This window comes from Macrosteles quadrilineatus, unplaced genomic scaffold (genome assembly GCF_028750875.1).
Source record: "Macrosteles quadrilineatus isolate MER2022 unplaced genomic scaffold, UCM_ALF_1.0 Scaffold_9__3_contigs__length_116548681, whole genome shotgun sequence".
NCBI lineage: Eukaryota > Metazoa > Arthropoda > Insecta > Hemiptera > Cicadellidae > Macrosteles > Macrosteles quadrilineatus.
Genome location: NW_026542602.1, coordinates 50239732 through 50264235, shown reverse-complemented (window position 1 = coordinate 50264235; position 24504 = coordinate 50239732). Strand labels below are relative to the sequence as shown.

Below are 24504 nucleotides of genomic sequence, written 5' to 3'. Positions count from 1 at the left end.
CTTCTGCCTACGAGGAGGATGAAGGATATATTACATTAACAGAGTAACTCTATTACAGGAGCTCTGCTGGTTATGCAGTGCATGATCGCAGTCCTTGCTGACGCTGCTGGGACACCTGAGGCATCTGGTCCTCGTCCTGAGCCAGTTCCTGCACCAGCCTCTGTCCCTTCTGCCTACGAGGAGGATGAAGGATATATTACATTAACAGAGTAACTCTATTACAGGAGCTCTGCTGGTTATGCAGTGCATGATCGCAGTCCTTGCTGATGCTGCTGGGACACCCGAGGCATCTGGTCCTCGTCCTGAGCCAGTTCCTGCACCAGTCGCTGTCCCTTCTGCCTACGAGGAGGATGAAGGATATATTACATTAACAGAGTAACTCTATTACAGGAGCTCTGCTGGTTATGCAGTGCATGATCGCAGTCCTTGCTGACGCTGCTGGGACACCCGAGGCATCTGGTCCTCGTTCTGACCCAGTTCCTGCACCAGCCTCTGTCCCTTCTGCGTACGAGGAGGATGAAGGATATATTACATTAACAGAGTAACTCTATTACAGGAGCTCTGCTGGTTATGCAGTGTATGATCGCAGTCCTTGCTGATGCTGCTGGGACACCCGAGACATCTGGTCCTCGTCCTGAGCCAGTCCCTGCACCAGCCTCTGTCCCTTCTGCTGACGAGGAGGATGAAGGATGTATTACATTAACAGAGTAACTCTATTACAGGAGCTCTGTTGGTTATGCAGTGCATGATCGCAGTCCTTGCTGATGCTGCTGGGACACCCGAGGCATCTGGTCCTCGTCCTGAGCCAGTCCCTGCACCAGTAGCTGTCCCTTCTGCAGACGAGGAGGATGAAGGATGTATTACATTAACAGAGTAACTCTATTACAGGAGCTCTGTTGGTTATGCAGTGCATGATCGCAGTCCTTGCTGACGCTGCTGGGACACCCGAGGCATCTGGTCCTCGTCCTGAGCCAGTCCCTGCACCAGTAGCTGTCCCTTCTGCAGACGAGGAGGATGAAGGATGTATTACATTAACAGAGTAACTCTATTACAGGAGCTCTGTTGGTTATGCAGTGCATGATCGCAGTCCTTGCTGACGCTGCTGGGACACCCGAGGCATCTGGTCCTCGTCCTGAGCCAGTCCCTGCACCAGCCTCTGTCCCTTCTGCCTACGAGGAGGATGAAGGATGTATTACATTAACAGAGTAACTCTATTACAGGAGCTCTGTTGGTTATGCAGTGTATGATCGCAGTCCTTGCTGACGCTGCTGGGACACCCGAGACATCTGGTCCTCGTCCTGACCCAGTCCCTGCACCAGCCGCTGTCCCTTCTGCTGACGAGGAGGATGAAGGATGTATTAACAGAGTAACTCTATTACAGGAGCTCTGCTGGTTATGCTGTGCATGATCGCAGTCCTTGCTGATGCTGCTGGGACACCCGAGGCATCTGGTCCTCGTCCTGACCCAGTCCCTGCACCAGCCTCTGTCTCTTCTGCTGACGAGGAGGATGAAGGATATATTACATTAACAGAGTAACTCTATTACAGGAGCTCTGCTGGTTATGCAGTGCATGATCGCAGTCCTTGCTGATGCTGCTGGGACACCCGAGGCATCTGGTCCTCGTTCTGACCCAGTCCCTGCACCAGGCGCTGTCCCTTCTGCTGACGACGAGGATGAATGATGTATTACATTAACAGAGTAACACTATTATAGGAGCTCTGCTGGTTATGCAGTGTATGATCGCAGTCCTTGCTGACGCTGCTGGGACACCCGAGACATCTGGTCCTCGTCCTGAGCCAGTCCCTGCACCAGGCGCTGTCTCTTCTGCTGACGAGGAGGATGAATGATGTATTACATTAACAGAGTAATACTATTACAGGAGCTCTGCTGGTTATGCAGTGTATGATCGCAGTCCTTGCTGATGCTGCTGGGACACCCGAGGCATCTGGTCCTCGTCCTGACCCAGTCCCTGCACCAGGCGCTGTCCCTTCTGCTGACGAGGAGGATGAATGATGTATTACATTAACAGAGAAACACTATTATAGGAGCTCTGCTGGTTATGCAGTGCATGATCACAGTCCTTGCTGACGCTGCTGGGACACCCGAGGCATCTGGTCCTCGTCCTGACCCAGTCCCTGCACCAGGCGCTGTCCCTTCTGCTGACGAGGAGGATGAATGATGTATTACATTAACAGAGTAATACTATTACAGGAGCTCTGCTGGTTATGCAGTGCATGATCACAGTCCTTGCTGACGCTGCTGGGACACCCGAGGCATCTGGTCCTCGTCCTGACCCAGTCCCTGCACCAGGCGCTGTCTCTTCTGCTGACGAGGAGGATGAATGATGTATTACATTAACAGAGTAACTCTATTACAGGAGCTCTGCTGGTTATGCAGTGTATGATCGCAGTCCTTGCTGACGCTGCTGGGACACCCGAGGCATCTGGTCCTCGTCCTGACCCAGTCCCTGCACCAGCCGCTGTCTCTTCTGCTGACGAAGAGGATGAAGGATGTATTACATTAACAGAGTAACTCTGTTACAGGAGCTCTGCTGGTTATGCAGTGCATGATCGCAGTCCTTGCTGACGCTGCTGGGACACCTGAGGCATCTGGTCCTCGTCCTGACCCAGTCCCTGCACCAGGCGCTGGTCCCTTCTGCTGACGAGGAGGATGAAGGATGTATTACATTAACAGAGTAACTCTGTTACAGGAGCTCTGCTGGTTATGCAGTGCATGATCGCAGTCCTTGCTGACGCTGCTGGGACACCTGAGGCATCTGGTCCTCGTCCTGACCCAGTCCCTGCACCAGCCGCTGTCCCTTCTGCTGATGAGGAGGATGAATGATGTATTAACAGAGTAACTCTATTACAGGAGCTCTGCTGGTTATGCAGTGCATGATCGCAGTCCTTGCTGACGCTGCTGGGACACCCGAGGCATCTGGTCCTCGTCCTGACCCAGTCCCTGCACCAGCCGCTGTCTCTTCTGCTGATGAGGAGGATGAATGATGTATTACATTAACAGAGTAACTCTATTACAGGAGCTCTGCTGGTTATGCAGTGTATGATCGCAGTCCTTGCTGACGCTGCTGGGACACCCGAGGCATCTGGTCCTCGTCCTGACCCAGTCCCTGCACCAGCCGCTGTCCCTTCTGCTGATGAGGAGGATGAAGGATGTATTAACAGAGTAACTCTATTACAGGAGCTCTGCTGGTTATGCAGTGTATGATCGCAGTCCTTGCTGATGCTGCTGGGACACCCGAGGCATCTGGTCCTCGTCCTGACCCAGTCCCTGCACCAGCCGCTGTTCCTTCTGCTGACGAGGAGGATGAAGGATGTATTACATTAACAGAGTAACTCTATTACAGGAGCTCTGCTGGTTATGCAGTGTATGATCGCAGTCCTTGCTGATGCTGCTGGGACACCCGAGACATCTGGTCCTCGTCCTGAGCCAGTCCCTGCACCAGCCTCTGTCCCTTCTGCTGACGAGGAGGATGAAGGATGTATTACATTAACAGAGTAACTCTATTACAGGAGCTCTGTTGGTTATGCAGTGCATGATCGCAGTCCTTGCTGATGCTGCTGGGACACCCGAGGCATCTGGTCCTCGTCCTGAGCCAGTCCCTGCACCAGTAGCTGTCCCTTCTGCAGACGAGGAGGATGAAGGATGTATTACATTAACAGAGTAACTCTATTACAGGAGCTCTGTTGGTTATGCAGTGCATGATCGCAGTCCTTGCTGACGCTGCTGGGACACCCGAGGCATCTGGTCCTCGTCCTGAGCCAGTCCCTGCACCAGTAGCTGTCCCTTCTGCAGACGAGGAGGATGAAGGATGTATTACATTAACAGAGTAACTCTATTACAGGAGCTCTGTTGGTTATGCAGTGCATGATCGCAGTCCTTGCTGACGCTGCTGGGACACCCGAGGCATCTGGTCCTCGTCCTGAGCCAGTCCCTGCACCAGTAGCTGTCCCTTCTGCTGACGAAGAAGATGATGGACTTTTGGGTTCTGGAAGTGGTCTTCTTGGAGTTAAAGTGTTAGGTTTGATCGATTTATAGATGTTAATAAAGGTATACATATATACTTTACTATGAAAAACCAGAAACAAATTTGTAACATTCGTTTTTTTTTTACATTAAACTATTTATACTAGGTTTTTCTATTTTATTGAGACAATTTCCTACTTTATCTACGTTTTCGTGACTAAATTTTACTAAATCTGATTGGTACATGATGTGTATTTTCAAAGTACACTAGTTGAAAATAGCTCTAGCTGTTGGGCCTTCCTCCGGACGTGGGTCAAGTAGTAAGTTAAAACTAAACATAGTCCGGAAAAGCTTGTTTACATAATAGATATTTTTAGAGCTGCAGACAGAATCACAACGTGAAAGTAGCTTGTTAACAAATTTTGCGTAACCACGCTTTTTTCATCAAATTTATTTTTGTCGCAATGTATTTTAAGTCCAATGAGTATACCTTGAAACAGCAACTTTGCCTATGTGAAAAGCCTTGAAGTGTAATTGGGAGGCTGATTTGTACACTGTTTGATAAATAGGTATTTAGCATAATCCACATTCTATTACTACTCCGTGGCCAGTGAACCCTTAGGATATTTTCAGCCTCGCCAACACACATCCATTTTCACATACTTCTTCAAATTTAGACCCTTCGAGACTTCTTTCATTACTTGGTCTTTCCACTTCATTCTTGGTGTTCCGAATGGGCGTCTACTTTGTGGTTCTCATTTTAATAAATTTTTACGAGTTAATGTATTTTCTCTCCTCCACGCATAGCCTGTCCATAATAGCCTTTTACTTTTGGAAAACACCTCAATATCAGGTAATTTATATATTTTTATTTGATCTGTGTTCTTTCGTATCTTTCGACCTCCTTCATCTTGAGCTGGTCCATATATTTAGCGACCAAACTAGGTAATAATAATAATCATAACTTAACTAGTTAAGTTTTTAACTTATAACTTAATTAAACTAATTATTAGCTAGGTACTTCTGATCTAATTTTTCATGTTAATTTTTAGATAATGGATGATAGATTCTATATCAATTATCTATTTAAATTTGGATTCAGCAAGTAGATACATTTTACGTGAACCGGATGTACCATTGACTTTAGATACTGCAAGTAGACATCCCATTTATGTGAACCAGAGCCAATCAATGCATGAACGAATGAATAAACAATACTTATTTATCAGAGGTGAATTTATGACCATGTGGTCTTTTCTTGTTAACTTCAACAATCAATTCGTGGTTATATTACTCACAATCTTTGGATTAAAATGCTTGCTCCGCTCAGTATTGCAAGCAGAAAACGACATTGTACACTTAAATATACTTGGTATTTAATTGTTTAAAGGACATAGGACTTATAAAACACTAGTAGGCCTTCGACAGTGTATTTTCTTGTCAGATAGGACCTGTTTGTGGCATGTAGCTATTGAGGCTGATCCGCTTACTGGCCACACTCCCCCGCTGAGTGGAGTCACTTGTAGCATTTGCATTATCCAATGTATAAACAATGACTTCAAACCTACAAACCTTACTTAAGTGTTTTAGATTGAATTGTTAAACAAATTAATATTTTGTGAGGTTCTTCTTTTGAAGCACGGTATGGGAAAGGAAATATTTCATTCGAAATCATACAGGGTGTTTTTTTAAAAACTTGCATCTTTATTTATGTAAAAACCGCAATAGATAGAAATATGCAGTTTGCGGGAATCATCTAGTGACGTAGGGGGCCCAAATGTTTTGAATTCAACGTTACATTCACATTCCCCCCTTCCCCCCTGCCCCCAACTTATTTTTTTTACATACCAAGGTACCCCTTGTGTCATATCAAATGAAAGAGCATAAAAAAAGAAAATGTTTGATGAAAAAAATTAAAAATCGGCTCATAAATTTGCGAGATATCCCCCCCCTCCCCGGAACTTAATTTTTTTTTAATAGCAAAGTACCCCTTGTGACATATGAAATGAAAGAGCATGAAAAAAGAAAATGTTTGGTGAAATTTATTTTTCATTTGATATGTCACAAGGGCGGGTACCTTGCTATTAAAAAACAAGTTATGGGTAGGGGAAAAGGGGGGTGATTATCTCACAAATTCATTAGCAGATTTTAATTTTTTTTCACAAAAAATTTTCTTTTTTCATGCTCTTTCATTTGATGTGTCACAAGGGGAACCTTGATATTAAAAAAAAAATAAGTTCCGGGGGGGGGGGAGGGGAGGAATATCTCACAAATTTATGAACCGATTTTCAATTTTTTTCTTCAAACATGTTCTTTTTTCATTCTCTTTTATTTGATATGTCACAAGGGGTACCTTGCTATATAAAAAAATTAAGTTGTGGGCAGGGGGGAAGGGGGGGAATGTGAATGTAACGTTGAATTCAAAAAAATTGGGCCCCCTACGTCAATAGATGATTCCCGCAAACTGCATATTTCTATCTGTTGCGGTTTTTACATAAATAAAGATGCAAGTTTTTTAAAAAACACCCTGTATATTGAGATAGTTTAAGAGCATTAAAATACTTGTGACCTTTTATTTATCATGGATAGGATGAGTTAAAGTTTTTGGAAATATTGTTTCACAAAACAAATTTTAAATTTGTATTTCTTCCGAGTTGTATTCTAAAAGAGGATTTACAAAAATGTGAATTTTTTGAAGTAACATGGTCTAGTATATGTTAATGAACGTACAACAGGTTTTTGTATTAAATATACATTTCGTTATCTATAACATAATTCAATGAAACCTGTGTATGAATGTGTGTTGTGTACGTATCTTACTATGCTATCGCCCAAAGAATTCACCAAGTACCTTCTGACAACGTCTTGTCATCAAAACCTGTCCAGATTTGGCTCACATTGAAGCTATAGTAATACAATAAATATGTAAATAATCCAGCAGTACTTACGAATAAAACAATAAATTAGCTAAACATATTTATAGCTTATTTTACAAAATGATTAGATATTTAAGAAATAAATTAAATTTATAAAATCGATACTATGGAGATTTATTCATGGTGAAGTTAAATGTAGAAACTATATGTGATGAATTTTTAATATATCTCCTAATCCCTTTATATTCACAGAGAGTTTATTTTTCCGGTAAAATTTGAATAAACACTGAAACACTAGTTATAAAATGTTATTATAAATTGTAACTAGGTGGTTTTTTTTAATACATAGAGTTTATTACTTAAATATATTGTACCTATACAGTATTGATATTACAGTAATATCCTATGCAATTTTATCAGCTTACTAAATTTTTTTTAACATTTTATAGCCAACCAAAAAGATAGCAGGCAAGAAATTAACATGGATTGAACACCATTTGTGAGTTAATTTGCTGCGAAAACGGTTTAAAAAAACAACATTAGTGTATTCCATGCACGTTTTGTAATTTTACATTTTTATTCCGTAAAGGGGTTTATTCTATACTTTCAACAAAAATTAAAATATTCCTAACAAGTTTAAATAGTCCACTGAAAGCGATATATAGGATACAAATCCTTAGAGTAAGCTGAGAGTTTTTGAATAATACTTTTTTTAAACTATTTACCATATAAAATCCTTAAAAAAACTACTAAACTTAAGTAATAAAGGTATAATATCTTAAGTATTACAAATAATAGCAAGGAAATCATACAAACTTTCTTATAATCGTATATCTACCATATTAATATGCTGTGTCACAATATACATTCTTCGGGCACATTTTGAAGATGAGACTCATCATCATCAGTCAGTATGTTGTAAGAGCATCGTTAGAGTATCGTCCATATAGATTCCAAAGACTATTAACGAAGAAAAAAGCAATAAAGGCATGTCACCTAATGAAATTATAACACTACTCCTTTTATAATTCAGTTAACACTATACTGAAGAATAACTGACATGCAAATCTGAGCATAAGGAAAAACTTATCAGGAGTAAGCAGCATTTTGTTCTAATTGTTATAAAGTCTAACTGTGCTTAAAAAGTCAGTTTGTTAATGAGAGGATGTAAATACCCCCGCCGCAGCAAACCTGCAGACTAAGCGAATTTCAACTTGTCTGATTACATTTTTACTAAAATATTTCCATAAATAAGACATAATTATTCCCTATTTAATAAGAATAACATGGGAGTTTTAAATTATACTATTTTTCAATTTTCTCCGTGACCAATAGGCATACAACAGCGCTTCAGTATACTAAATTATTTTTTTTTAAGCTCTACAAAACGGATTAAAAAGAAATTGTAAATTTTTTTGTTTTTAGGGGAAAAATGGGAAAAAACCCATTTTTACCCCATAAAACCCCCCATAAACCCCCGTTCCCATGGTCCGATTATGCTGGTTCGGGAACTCGTACGAATAAACGTAGGTTTACACGTTGTATACGTTACATATGAATTTGAACGGATGGTGTTTTTGGCCTCTAAAAAACTCAAAACGAAAAATTAAATCGGTCCCGGGTCCAGGTCTTAACATGAGTACTACGGTAATAGCTTATTCCCTATATGGGAAATTTGCTAAAATCCACCAGGATGACGTAAAAATCGTAACAGCTAATAAAAACAGAAGCCTCCCATAATTTAGCAAAGAATATCCATGCTTAAATATATTTTAAAAAACACATTGAAGACTTAATTTACCTACGACCGTTTTTTAAAGTAGCCGTTTTAGTACAGTTCTTAGAATTGAAAAGTATAGCATTGTTTACTTTCATAACAGCATAGTTTTACTCGTAACAACACGGGTAACGGACTAATGAGGTCCAAGGATTGAGAGAGGAGAAGTAAAATTGTAATGATTCAAAATTAAACTAATCAGCTGTTCAGGCCAATTTAATTGTTGATTGGTGCAATTAGTGTGTTTCGTTGCATCACTGTCAGTGGCAATGGGAAGTTATAAACGAAAACATAACCTCTTTTAGAAATTATGAATAATGATTTTCAGTAATTAAAACAATGTCGTAGGTTGTACGCAACTCGCGTAAATAATGTTAACGACACTCGTAGAAGTTTTAAAGCTTAAATTTTCTACTCGTGTCGTTAACACTATCTTAACGCAATCGTTGCGTAAACTACTATTACAAAATGTCTTTGCAATTCATTTTGTTCTATTAAACAACGGATTAAGGTGAATTGCAAAATAATTCAAAATGTAGTTAGTTTAAATGAAATATATATTTTAAATATATAATGAAGAAAGCATATTAACTCAGTACCCTGAAATTATTTTTATTTTTAAAACTCTACATTATTTTATTACATTATTATACAAATACATATTTTAAATATACTATACTAGTATTTGACATAAAAAAGACACATTTTATATACTATAAATATTCTGTTATTGTATTGTATTAATTATTTGCACAATGTGCAGTACTACAAAATGTAATATTATTGCCCTTAAAATACTTTTGCAAATGACCACTCAAAGTAGTAAAGTGATGAGGAGTCCTCATAGAAGACCTAGTAAGACCCCTATTAATCACCTCCTCCATAACCACCAGTACCCGCATAACCATCATCCTCCTCAGGAACGGCGTAGGGCGTGGGCCCAGCAGCGGGGCCTGACTCTACAGCCTCAGCTAAGACTGAGATCATACACAGCATCACCAGCAGTGCTGCTGTAACAATATTGTACCTCGGTTATTGATGAACACTGTATGTCTAGTGATGGTACTGAGGCAGCTGACTCTACAGCCTCAGATAGGACTGTGATCATACACTGCATCACCAGCAGTGCTCCTGTAACAATATTACACCTCGGTTATTGATGAACACTGTATGTCTAGTGATGGTACTGAGGTAGCTGACTCTACAGCCTTAGCTTTGACTGTGATCATACATTGCATCACCAGCAGTGCTCCTGTAACAATAATGTACCTCAGTTATTGTTGTACACTATAGGTCTAGTGATGGTACTGAGGCAGCTGACTCTACAACCTCAGCTAGGCCTGTGATCCTACACTGCATCACCAGCAGTGCTACTGTAACAATATTGTACCTCAGTTGATGGTACTAAGGCAGCTGACTCTACAGCCTCAGCTAGGACTGTGATCATACACTGCATCACCAGCAGTGCTCCTGTAACAATATTGTACCTCAGTTATTGTTGTACACTATAGGTCTAGTGATGGTACTGAGACAGCTGACTCTACAGCCTCAGCTAGGACTGTGATCATACACTGCATCACCAGCAGTGCTCCACTAACAATATTGTACCTCAGTTATTGTTGTACACTATAGGTCTAGTGATGGTACTGAGGCAGCTGACTCTACAGCCTCAGCTAGGACTGTGATCATACACTGCATCACCAGCAGTGTTCCTGTAACAATATTGTACCTCAGATATTGTTGTACACTATAGGTATAGTGATGGTACTGAGGCAGCTGACTCTACAGCCTCAGCTAGGACTGTGATCATACACTGCATCACCAGCAGTGCTCCTGTAACAATATTGTACCTCAGTTATTGTTGTAAACTATAGGTATAGTGATGGTACTGAGGCAGCTGACTCTACAGCCTCAGCTAGGACTGTGATCATACACTGCATCACCAGCAGTGCTCCACTAACAATATTGTACCTCAGTTATTGTTGTACACTATAGGTCTAGTGATGGTACTGAGGCAGCTGACTCTACAGCCTCAGCTAGGACTGTGATCATACACTGCATCACCAGCAGTGTTCCTGTAACAATATTGTACCTCAGATATTGTTGTACACTATAGGTCTAGTGATGGTACTGAGGCAGCTGACTCTACAGCCTCAGCTAGGACTGTGATCATACACTGCATCACCAGCAGTGTTCCTGTAACAATATTGTACCTCAGTTATTGTTGTACACTATAGGTCTAGTGATGGTACTGAGGCAGCTGACTCTACAGCCTCAGCTAGGACTGTGATCATACACTGCATCACCAGCAGTGCTCCTGTAACAACATTGTACCTCAGTTATTGTTGTACACTATAGGTCTAGTGATGGTACTGAGGCAGCTGACTCTACAGCCTCAGCTAAGACTGAGATCATACACTGCATCACCAGCAGTGCTCCTGTAACAACATTGTACCTCAGTTATTGTTGTACACTATAGGTCTAGTGATGGTACTGAGGCAGCTGACTCTACAGCCTCAGCTAGGACTGTGATCATACACTGCATCACCAGCAGTGCTCCACTAACAATATTGTACTTTAGTTATTTTTGTACACTATAATTATTCTAGTGATGGTCCTGAGACAACTGAATTTACAGTCTTTAGCTATGATTCTATACAAGTGTTATCTGTAATAGATTTTACATAATTTCTTACAATTATCCCAAACAACAGATTTTATACTCTCCTAAAATATTAAATTACTTACTTTTTGTATAATCTTATATTGTTTTGTATGCCTACCATTTACCTACGAAGTCTTAGTTAAGATTGAGACTTAAGTTTACTACACGGTATAAATTTAATGAGGTTTACTAAGCTAACAAAAGAAGTGCCTGAGATGTTTTCATGTTGCTCAACTAAGACTCTTGTTAAATGAATGTGAAAAACTACTGAACATTGTCTCTATCTTATCAAAAATTCAAAACGTAAACATAGTTTGACATGAACAACTATGATAATTTTATCTCCTTTATCATCATGAAAAACAAAAGTGTGACAACTCGTGTAGCATCAATTGTAAATTGAAGAAATAACGCAAATACATATACAGGGTGAGTAAAAAGTCAAAACCCCTATCTAATATTTCTCTAAGTAAATGTAAAAAGCTATCCTTTTAGTGGTCGTGCAAAATTTGTAGGAAGTTTCATTTTATGATTTTACAAATTATGAGTTACCCCAAAAACCTCAGATTTTTTGGGGGACACTCACAATTTTTCGAAATATAAAATGAAACTTCCTGATAAGATTTTATGACCACCAAATTGATATATTTGTATATTAACTTGAAAAATATTAAATGGGGGGTTTTCAATTTTTTTTAGCGTGTATAACTGGGTAGCCTATACATTGTTGACACAAAAGGACTTTAGAGTCAAACATTTGAATAATTTTGTAAAAGAAAAAAAAATTAAAACATTCAATTAAACCCACAATTACCGTTTATACTTATCACGATAAGCGATAAATGGAAATAGTAATGAATTACCAAAATCCAATACCCACGCAAAAATTCGATTTTGGTGGAAATGTTTACAAAATTGTGGGAATTTGTGTAACTGTAAAAGTCCATTGTGTACATTGTACATTGTTCAACAATGGATATGCTACCAAGTTATACAGGGTGAATAAAAAGTCAAGACCCCCATATAATATTTTTAGATATATAATTTTGGTGGTCATGCAAACTTAGCAGGATCCCCCAAAAATGGAAGATTTTGGGGGTAGCTCATAATTTGTAAATGTAAACCCTCTTCAAGTGACCCCTCATTTTGAAGTGTTTACTAATCTAAAGATTGGTAGAATTCAGAGCTCGCTATCTCTTCTATATCCAAAATGGTAGCTAATATTACTATTACATTGGATTAATATACAGTAATCCAACCCTCTAAATCATCTGATGTTTTTAAATTATCTTTTATGTAGGTATCCTTTTACATGAACCGTATCCCAGTGCATCCCACAGTACACATCTCATTGAAGTGAACTATATGTAGCATTTACATTGGATACGCAAGTAGACATCCCATTTATGAGAACCATTGCCCATCAATGCATGAATGAATGAAAAATACTTATTTATTAGAGGCAAATTAAGGATCACATTGGTTTTTCTTACAATTAACCTCAACATTCAGTTCGTGGTAATATTTTTCAAAATTATTTGATTAATATGCTTGCTCCGCTAAATATTGCAAGCAGAAAACTGCATTGTACACCTAGTTATAATATTTAATTGTTTAAAGGACACATGACTTATAAAACAATAGTAGGCCTTCGACAGTGTATTTTCTTATCAGATAGGTCTTGTTTGTGGCATATAGCTATTGAGGCTGATCCGCTTACTGGCCACTCTCCCTAGCTGAGTGGAGTCACTTGTAGCATTTGCATTATCCAATGTATAAACAATGACTTCAAACCTACAAACCTTACTTAAGTGTTTTAGATTGAATTGTTAAACAAGTTAATATTTTGTGAGATTCTTCTTTTGGATGGTAAGGGAAATAAATTAAGATTTGATTCAAAGTCATGCGGTTAGTTTAGGAGCATAAAAATATTTGTGACCTTTCATTTGGCATGGTGAGGACGAGTTTTAGTCTATTTTTTGTTGAAAATATTGTTCAATTAAACCAATTTGAGATTTTATTTTCTTCGAGTTGGATTCTACTTAAATTTATCTATATTGATATTATCATGCTTACTAAATTTTCTTACTAAATTTTAGAGCCGACCAAAAGCAGATTTGAAACCCCCATTTGTGAGTTCATTTGCTAAGACAGCGGTTTTAAACAACCACCTTTTTTTAGTCCATGCACGTTTAATAATTTTACATTTTTATTCCGTTAAGGAATTTTTTTCTTTAAATTTTACGTCTTTCAACATCAGTTTAAATATTCCTAACAAGTTTCAATGCAAATTCAAATTGAAAGGTTTAATTCTGAAAGCGGTAATCTTATAATTAAATAATTGTTGTTAGTTTAAAATATTCTCCTAGTTTTAGTTTTAATGTTCGCTAGTATTAAATTACTAAATTAGTTCAACAACTGTGTATTTAACTCAAACAGACATTTCGTTTTGTAAAGATAGTAAATCTTATCAATTCAAAGCTGCTGCAGACATTGTGTAATTATTTTTCAGCCAAGTGTTGAAAGCCCCTAAAGCACCCTTACCCTCTATTTGGGAACCTACGCGTGAACAAAATTGAGACTGGTATTGACAGCACATGAATATAAATAATACCTGTATAACGCTTACTTTCTACATGTAACCTCATTGTTCTTTGTTAACCTTACATTAGAACAGTTCTACCATATTACGTTTATGTTTCTGGCAAGCCTTTTAATTCAATACTCTACGAAAATCTATCAACTCATTATTTTTACGGCCAGAATTTATTCACCAAAATGATACTATACTGCGCCCTGCCATTCTGGCAATTAATTAATAATTAATTATGTTTGTCCAAGAAATATCGTTAAAATGTATAAGTGTTATCATTTTATGTGATTTGTTACTTTATAGTAGTTTACGCAACGATCGTGTAAAGACTATCTACGCGAGTTCACTACTCATAACTACTCATGTCGTTCAATTCAACTACAATCACTACTCATAACTTCTAAGAGAGGTTATGTTTTAATTTATAACCCCTCATTGCCACTGACGGTGATGAACATTGTACCAAACACTAATTGCACCACTCAACAATTAAATTGGCCTGAACAGCTGATTAGTTGAAGTTTGAATTAATACAATTTTACTTCTTCTCTCTCAATCCTTGAACCTCATTCGTCCGGTACCCGTGTTGTCATGAGTAAAACCATGCTGTTATGAAAGTAAATAATGCTGTTATGTGAAACTTTTCAATTCTAAGAACTGAACTGAAACAGCTAGTTTAATAATTAGTCGTAGGTAAACTTATTGAAGTTAACTTAAATGTAATATAATAAATCACAAAGCTTGGACATAACTATTTCAGCGTCAAACATTGTATTTAAGTGAGCTAATTGAAAGTAGTTAAGACGATTATGCTAAGGTTGACAAACTTCAAGTGACACAGAAGCTCCAAAGTTGGCTAAGTAGGGTTAGCCAAAATGTTCCAAAGGATATTGTTTTAGCATTCAGTAGTTGGGGTTTCTCAAGTTTAAAATAACATTAACTAGTCCTAAGTTGTCTTTAAACTGTTACTGTGATTTGAACAAATATTTATTTCTGTTAATAGTTGAATACTTTGGCTTTGACAGTATTGTATCTTTACCATTGATTTCCTACAATTTACGAGCTCATCTTGAAATCCATAAATTTCCATAAACGAGCTGTTGCGAATTTTGTATACACTTTAAGCTATATTATCTCTTCGATTATAATGTTTGTACAAACACTTTCCTGAAATTTGTTTAAAACACCTAACCACTTAAACACAACTAACAAAACTTGTATATTCATCTTAAATCGTATGCAACGTATGTTTATAGAGATTACTAGCAGAGTAGCCGTCATTCGTACGGGATTGGCATATAACTATAAAGTGCTTATTGCAGTTATACTCAAGCTTTGCGTTTGCAATGGGAGATGACACAGTTTAGTAAAATTGTGTTCATAAAATTTACGTATGCTATAGTATAACACATCTATCATTGCCATAATGTTCTACCACTGCACCTAAACAATACAAAAAAATTATCAAACATTCACACAATATCAGAAATCATTCATTAAACTAAAAACTTAAACATAACTGTAAACAGCCCTACTTTGACAGTTCTCATTGAATATCACAGCTTTTTGCTGCTGCTTAGTTCAAATTAGCTGTTGCTGTCATATACGCAAAAAAATAATAGTGCTGCACCCTGTTGGTAAACCGTTTAACTTATTAATGCTATTGCATATCATAGAACCAACTTAAGAGGTTGAAACAGCTGACTAAATTCTCTAATTCCTTTTAAATATGAATACTCATAATGTCAACATAGGGAACTACAGAGCCACTGGGGCGAAGCCCGAAAGGATTTTAGAGAAAAGAATAGGCATATATGTTAATCGGGAATGCTTCCTATCATCATGCCAAATTTCAGCCCAATCCGTCCAGTAGTTAATGCCTGATTGAACATAAAAAACAAACAAACAAACAAACAAACGAACAAACTTTCAGATGCATACTATTAGTGTGATAAACTATATACTCCATGTAGCAGTTATCAAATACTGAAGACACTGTATACATGGCGAAGGGACCAACAGCGTCTATTAACATGTAGAATTACACATTACCTCAGGGTTAAATTAACGTTGATGGCACATTACATACCGACTATTACCATCAGATTGTTGAATGTTATCTTGATTACATGACACCTAGAGGTAACACAACATGACGAGATACGTGTTTTACCAGACTATGGACTAGGACTGAATTTCAAATGACTTCAGGCTAGTCCTTGATGTTGTGGCGTTATCACTTACAGTAGTTAAATGACATTCATTGATGATTAGCGGGATTCGAACCCGGCACCTTTGGAACCGCAGTACCGTGCTACCACCAACCCAGTTCGATCCTCGTGTGGGCTTGTCAGCTTAGCTGATAAATATACAAGGTTTTTTATTGCATTGTTCTGATGTCGGGTCCTTTTTAAGAATCAATGCGGACAGTTTTCATCACTAATTAAATTACCAAAACTGAAATGCCTTTCAAGGGAAAGTAGTCACTGAATTTTGGTGTGTTTATGTCGGATATAGAACCCCTACTATTTCCAGTGAAGCCCAAAGCATCAACCAATGGCAACACGCCAGGTCCATAAAGTTGGGCCCACCTATTTAAGCACTAACGTCAAAAATGGTACCAATCGTTAGTGCTATGTTGGTGCTGGTCAGTGCTGAAATCCCCATCGTTAGTGCTCTTTTGGTAAAAGTTTTATTATTAAAAAACTGTTTGTAGGGCAAACTTTATACAAAGTAACCCCCCTCAGTAGAAAAATGAGCAGTTTGTTTTTTAATAATTACACTTGGACCACAAGAATGGGGATTTCAGCCCTAACCAGCACTAATGTAGAGATAACAATTGGTACCATTTTGACGTTAGTGCTTGAATGGGGGGGGGGGGAGGATTTTATGGACCTCAACACACCCACAATTGTTTGGTATAGTAGATGTTGTTCTAACCTTCAAGTCTAAAGTTTGCTGGTTCGATCCTTAGCGAGATCTATTCTTCACCATTCGTCTCAGGATTTTACGATGTAGTGGCTAAATTTGTTTCAGTTTCACTCGTTGGATTTTGGTAAATATTCTAAGTATCATACACTAAAAACGTTAGCGTAATAGAACAAAATTTTAAGCCTTTAGATTTTAATGCAGGTAATTACCAAGCGATTAAATATTTATTTTGTTGTTAGATTATCTAAATGACAATAACACAATACAGTAAAACCTTGATAATAAGACTCTCATGGGGATTATTAAATAATACTTGTTATGAAGGTTGACTTCTTATCGAGGTTTACAATAACATGTGATTAGGGGTAAGATAAAATTCAAGGAGATTAGATAATGGCATTTGTTATAAAGGGTGACTTGTTATCGAGGGTCTTGTTATCAAGGTTCCACTTATACAATTCTTTATGTAAACATTTATCAATGCTATGTATGTGTGTTGTTTTGTTTTGCTTTCCAAAATGCAACTTCTCAATCTCGTATAGTATCTACTTAAAACCAACGCTTGTAAACCTCGGTGGAGCTTTTAGCAGACTTGTGCTTTTATCGCATTTTAAAAATAACGCGGGGAGCTCTAAGTGTTAGGGAAAACGGCTCCACTTAAAACATAGGGAGTGCATAGGGGATGCTGTACAAGCTTGAATAACAGCAACTTTAATGACAATAGGATAAGATTTAAGTTAAAGACAAACTCAGCATGGTTAAATTAAGAACCAATGAACTTCAGAATAGACTTAATTACGCCAGTATGAGTTAAATAACATATTTTTTTAAATTGAATTTAGTTAATGGCACACCAAGATATTTTCCTGTTGATGTGCAGAATCCCTTTATAAGTTAAAATAGGCTCAAAATAAGAACAAAAATGAATTAAAATTTTTAAAAAATTCGACCTTTTGGATTGCCATGCTGGTGACGAAATAACAACGAAATATAAACAGAAAATCACAAACAAATGGAAGAAATTTTAATCACATGTTTTTTTACAGCGTGGGGTGAAAATAGAGAAGTCTGTACATTACGTATTTTTGGTGGAGTTTTCGACCACTGGACGAGCTCTAGTCTATATATTAATAGGCAAGCATGTATCTTTAAAACCTTTTTTATCAGATCTTGTGCATCGCACGGAAAATCTACGCATACTGTTTGAAAGATATTTTCCTGGAGATGTGCAGAAACCCTTTATAAATTAAAATATAGGCTCAAAAATAAGCACAAAAATTAATATAAAAAAAATTACATTGGTCTCATGGGCTACCATGTTGGTGACAAATTAACAACAAAATATAAACAGTCAATCAAAACAAATGGAAGAAATTCAAATAGCATGTTTTATTTACAGCGAGGGGTGAAAATTTATTTTCCGTCGAGGTTTCGACCTCTGGACGACCACTAGTAATAATTAAATGACAATGTTATGCTGAGAAACGTAGGCATACAGCGCGACACAATAATGAATACAACATTTTATTGACGATTCAATAATATTTAATCGGTGCAATTTTCTCTGCCAAAGTCAGAGGACGAGTATTTAAGTCAGAAAAATGTAGTGGATGACGCATAAATTAACAACTGTAAGTAAACTATTCGTGGAATACATTTTATTCCAAAGTCATACAGCGTCCCGCAAATACTACGACTGCGTGCAGATTGAAAGTATTGATTTGTATAACAATAATAGAGCAATGTTGTCGACTGAGCCTGATTGGTTTGTGTCGACATAAACAAGCAGAGACACTCAACAGCTGAACGCAACCTCTGGATAAGCGGATCTGTGGATTGTCATCCGACAATGGACTTTGAGGATGACAGAGGTATCCAATCTTATTGATTAGGATCATCTTCACACAATAAACAATGAAATAGGTACATTTGTTGGTGGACGAGGAATTTATCTTCGACAGTAAGACATACCTTTTTTGTAAGCTCGGTGGTTCTAAGCACCACGTTTTTGGTAACCGGCAGGATTCTAACCCTGACCACCAGGGCCGCTCCAAATCTAGAGCCTGGAAGGTCTGCGCTCCAACCGTAATAACTAGGCATACTATTGTGTAAGTATACATAGTTAATGCATTTACCCAGCGACTCATTGAGGTATATTTTTACCTTATTTATGTATATAATGTTAGTTCCACATTGTTAGCTATATTTTTCAATGTCAAAGGTCACCATATTAGTGGGCTATAATATATTGCATATATTATAGCAAAAAAAATCCATAGAATACAAAAGATTAACCACATACAATGTTTTTAGTTATACTAGAGGTTACCCCATTTCGTCAAGGCCCATGTAAATTTTTAAAACTTTAAATTCATTGTTTGTGTTTATTTTTGAGCCTATTTTAATTTATAAACTGATTATGCACATCTACAGGGAAATATATTTCTAACAGTTTGCGTAGATTTTCCCTGCGATGCACACAAGCTGAGAAAAAAGGTTTTCAAGAAACATGCTGGCCATAGGATGCTCTATGTAACAGCTGTTTATTACCTATTTATAGTTTTTGATTTTAAAAGAAACTCCAAGCACAGTCGTAATGAAATTGCTGTAAAACACAATATTATGTATACATCACAGATTATAACTAGGAATAATTTCTTGACAGTTAAAATTACCCAATTTGTTTTTTTAAGCAAGTGTAACAATCCTTGCTTTTCATTTTAGTATACGATACTGAACTGCAGAATCAAAACGTGCTTGGAATTAAAAAGGTGTTTTAAAATCGTCGACGCTGCAACTATACGCTTAAGTTGACTTTTCCAATCTACCTCAACATCCTCCCTTTTGTTCTTATTTTATTTGCTATCATGACCTAGTTTTTTATACACACATCCTCATGAATTTATGTTTTATTTATTAGATACTTTCTGAACTCTTTAATAACTCTTAAAGTGTTACTATAAAAATTGTGAGAGTGTACAAGTGTACAATGTAATTTTCTTACACCCTTATTTATAAAGATTTCCAGCTCACCCGAATGAGATTCAAAGAGTTTGCATCAATACAAGAACCTACAGAGACACATGATGAAACGTTTGTATGACTAAATATTCACAAATTTATTTATTCATGAGCGTATTTTAAATTATACTTTGGTTTAGTGACAGTGTTTACTTTATTAAAATTACGAACATATTAGGATATTACTTTGAGCTAGAAATTTCATTGTCAGCTGTAAGATAAACACAGAAACATGAACATAACATTTTTCATCCATAGTTAGGAAAGTTTGATGGTTTAAAATTACACCCAACAAATTACAAACATATGATTGCAACGCATATGAATCCAACATATTTATACAGTCATAATTTGAAATCCAGCTGTTCTAAATTGCCTTGGCTGGAATATTTTAATTCTTGCGCTTGCTCTGTGACCAACTAAATCGTTTGCTGAACCCAACAACTGATCCATTCATTATTACACATTGATTCACCGATTGTTTAAAAATTAATTGCAATGTGAATCCTATCGAGTAACAATCAAATTATGTTTTCCTATAGTTACCTGACAAAGTGGGCTTCCTTGCACTGATTATGGTACGACAAGTAAAGTGTTACTTGATACATTTACATTGATATTGATTGATACGTTTACTTACTTTTGCTGCACTATTTTTACTTTTGTGGCCCTAATGTTTTTGTCACACTCCAGTATTCCAACCAAACAACACCAAACAGTGTGCTTTTATTGGGCACGTAATACATGTACGCTTGAAAATAAGTTGGCAACACTTAAAGATATTACGACTACGATCAGCTGGTATAGCATTTCCCATTTCGTTAAATGTTTGGATTTAACCTAACCTAAAAACGTGTTGCATAGTGTTTGAAAGACTAATAATTATTTCTATGCTTTATAGTGACTGTGGAAAAAATATAATGTGTAACACGAGTGCTAACTGCATTTGCTGCACTCGAGAAACATTCCACACTCACCAACGGCTCGTGCGTATATATATTTCTCTCGTGTGCAGCAAAGTGCCACTTCGCACACTAGTTACACAAATAGCTATTTACCCTGTGTTAATCATTACAATAAAATTAACCTATCCTAGGTGCACTTTTCAAACATTTCAAATGTGGTTTGATTACTCACACTTTTGTGTGTATCCACGTTAGTCAAGTCAAGTTGTATTCCTACGATTAATTTGTAGTTTAATTTTTATGTTTACATTAATTTTGAGAAAAAGCCACCTGGAGGGGATATTTCAATCTAAATGTGCAAGATTATTGCAGGAGTGTGACATCTTTGTTATGTCGACGTTTTCAAACTCACAGTCAAGATTAAACAACAGCTATTCAATTGCCGTTGTAACATATGGGACAGTGACGTCACATCTGATCGTTAGATGTAGAAGCTGGTGAGTGATGACCATCATTATGTTTAAGGGAGGAATTTCCTTATTAATCTTGATACTATTTGTCAACTCTCTGTGTTCCGCGGGTTAGAATAGGACCGCATCCTCCCCAGATTGTCGTATAAGGCGACCAACAGGGGTTGGGAAATGTTTTTTTCATGCTTCCAGCTTATATTATATGGATTAGTCCTCGAAAAATGTTGTTTATGTTTTAAATTTTCTTTCTTCATCCCCGTATCAGGATTTCCCCTCCTTTTTCCATCGGAGCGCACTAGGGCCCCGCTAATGTGCCTCTCTGCCTACAAGAACCTTCGGTTGGTCGTCAGAGACCATAAAAGCACAAGCAGCAGTTTCAATAATGTATTTCATCTTAGACAAAAAAACTTTTCATAAAACATATGGCACATCAAAATGAAGATTAGAGTATGTAGATTTGCCTAAAAGTATTGATAAGGACGAATTTCCTAAGGGCTCTGCCCCACAGGCTGATTTCCAAAGGGATACACCTGGCATGCTTCCAAAGTTCAGATGGTTTAATTTGATTCAGCTAATTAAACAGCTGGTCAGTGCAATGAACTGGTGTTTGTTTATTTACTCGAAAAATATGTGATGCTTTATGCAATCGTTTGCTTGCATTAATCCCAAAACATAAAGAATGGTGCACACAAACATCTATGAAAAATTAATATGTACTTCATGTATACAGTTTAACACCTAGTAGCGATGTGTCCTTGACCTGAAGTAAACTGCAAAGTCACTATCTTATCTAGAGTCAATAGTATTGCTCTATTTGCTGCGTAGTATAGTGAATGGTAGTATTCCTCAAGCAAGTTTGAAGCAAGTTTTTACAAATAATGTATCATTGAACGAATTTATAATTCTCCACCTACAAATATATTTCGTCAGGTATAAAAATATCGTCAGCGAACGTATTAAAAACTCTGCAGTGACGAAAATTATCATAATTACTCTAATTTGTCGATAGCTACAGTTCGAAACATCTTGACATACTGTAGTTATAAATGTGATAATGAAACTATTAGTAGAGCAAATTACATTTCTCATTAGTGCAGAGTATCGCCCTTAATGATAGCTATATTGTTGGAGTGTCCCTCTAATGTTACAATGTCTGTTACTTCTCTAGTCATATGTTTTTGTCCCCTGAACGGTGTGACAAGTGATTTTAACGTTAACTATTTGCATTCACAGAATATTTAAGTATATAGTTAGGAATTGATGCTATAAAGGTTATAATTTGTTTCAATTACAATTTAAGTTTTTTAACCCCCTTGAATTTAGATTTTGTAATACCCTTATTGGACATCTACAAGATTTCAAGTTTCTCACACTTGTATATTCACGGTAATAACACAGCAGTTTTGTAAAATAAATTTAAATCAAAAATAATTTAACTATTTATTACAAAACAACAAACTTCCTCCAGTAAGTTGAACAACATTTTGATAAAACTCTTGATGTAAGAAAAGTCCAACAAGTGAAAAACATGTCAATAAAACCTGTTCCCAGAGCCGTTGGTGGCACTCGGATTGTTTTTATTTGCTACCAACTTGTTTTGTTCAAGTTTCTCTCGATCTCCTTGAGTGTTTTGCTAGATAAATCAGTGGAAATGAGATGTATAATAAAGTAGACTAATGTAAAAAAGTAAGAGTAACACACTGTTATCGACCAATCTACAAAGTAAAAAAAAAAGAAACGTCATGTAAAACTTAAAACTTAATGTGGTTTTATGTCAATTGCTCGTTCATTTTCAAGATGAGCTCGTTTGCATGGCTCAATCACGTTCTGGTTGAAGTTCGTTCGCTACGCTCATTCACCTTTAGGTTGGAGCTCGTTCGCTGCGCTTACTTGCCTTCAGGTTAGTTCGTTCACTACGCTAACTCACCTCCAGGTTGAAGTTCGTTCGCTACGCTCACTCACCTTTTGGTTGCAAATTAGCTGTTGTCATAAATTTAAAGAAATAATTGTGCTGCACCCTGTTGGTGAACCTATTAAATTTTTAATGCTATTGAACATCATAGAATCAAATTCTTTTTTTGAACCAGCTGTTAAGATTCTTAAATTCCATTTAAATATGAATTCTCATAAGGTTAACATGGGAAACTCCAGAGCCACTGGGGCGGCGCCCTTTTGACGGATCTGCACCAAACTTCACACAAACCATCCTTGAATAATGCTTAATAATGAAAGTTTCATTACAATTTGTCGAGTGGTTTCGTAGTCCATAAAGGACAAACAAACATACATTGGATTATATATATATATATATATATAGATTTATGGCTTCTAGCTATTGCCTGAACAAACACATATTTTTATGTGTTTGAATTATGGTTGAATTAATTGAGAAAACATTGTATAAAAAGGATAAACAAAGACTTTTTCACGGTTGATAATCTTTCACTTTAAATCTAATGGATTTGCTCTACAAATTATGGTCGTGTTTGTTGTTTATGGACTGCAAAAATATATTTAAAAAAACATTGATAATTTCCTTTGTAAAGTGTCTATGAAACTCACTTGTCTCAAGGGGTTAGGTTTGGTAGCCAAACAGTTCAATTATACACAATTTAAAATGATCCAATTATTGTTTTTATTGTATTGTAATAAATTATTTGTACAATGTAGTTCCACAAAATGTAACAATATTGCCCTCAAAGAGTCCAGTGGATAAAGAGACCTCGCAATAAGAGAAGTCGCAATAAACCCTTAAAAACACGTTAACCCCCTAGTGAACCATCATCGTCAGCATAAGGCAAAGGTCCAGCAGATGGACCTGACTCTACAGCCTCAGCTAGGACTGTGATCATACACTGCATCACCAGTAGTGCTCCTGTAACAATATTGTACCATTGACTATTTAGGTAAGATTGAGATTTAAGTTCGCTAAACACCGTATAAATCCAATAAGGTTTACTTACCCAAAAGAAGTGCGTGAGATAGTTTCATGTTGTTCAACCAATCTATGTTTAATGAATGTAAAAAAAAAAATACAGAACATTCTTTCTATCTTATCAGAAATTAATTATGCAAACACAGGTTGACATGATCAATTATGATCATTGATAACTCTTTAATTAAAATGAGGAAAACTAGCAACTCGTGTAATCATTCTTGTAAATAGAAGAAACATAAAGAAAAACAATGATAGGTACACTGAATATTGCTGGTGTTTTATTCTACTCGGTTTCCTTTGTGAGGGTTACCGAGAAACTTACGAAAAAATCTTTATAAAGTGTT

General features: G+C 37.0%; 1 protein-coding gene and 1 long non-coding RNA gene across 2 annotated transcripts; one reads left to right on the top strand and one right to left on the bottom strand.

The window, feature by feature from the left end:
• Positions 1 to 570: 570 nt before the first annotated feature.
• LOC129003430 (cyclin-dependent kinase inhibitor 1C-like) lies at positions 571 to 1043 on the top strand. The gene is made up of 3 exons (XM_054431723.1): positions 571 to 691; positions 756 to 857; positions 922 to 1043. The coding sequence occupies exons 1-3, from the start codon at positions 571 to 573 to the stop codon at positions 1041 to 1043; spliced, it is 345 nt and encodes a 114-aa protein (XP_054287698.1).
• A 22790-nt stretch (positions 1044 to 23833) lies between these two features.
• Positions 23834 to 24232, bottom strand: LOC129002181 (uncharacterized). The gene is made up of 2 exons (XR_008491552.1): positions 24186 to 24232; positions 23834 to 24097 (listed from the first exon to the last, which is right to left on the bottom strand). It is a non-coding gene; the product is annotated as an uncharacterized LOC129002181 (long non-coding RNA).
• Between the last annotated feature and the right edge of the window lie 272 nt (positions 24233 to 24504).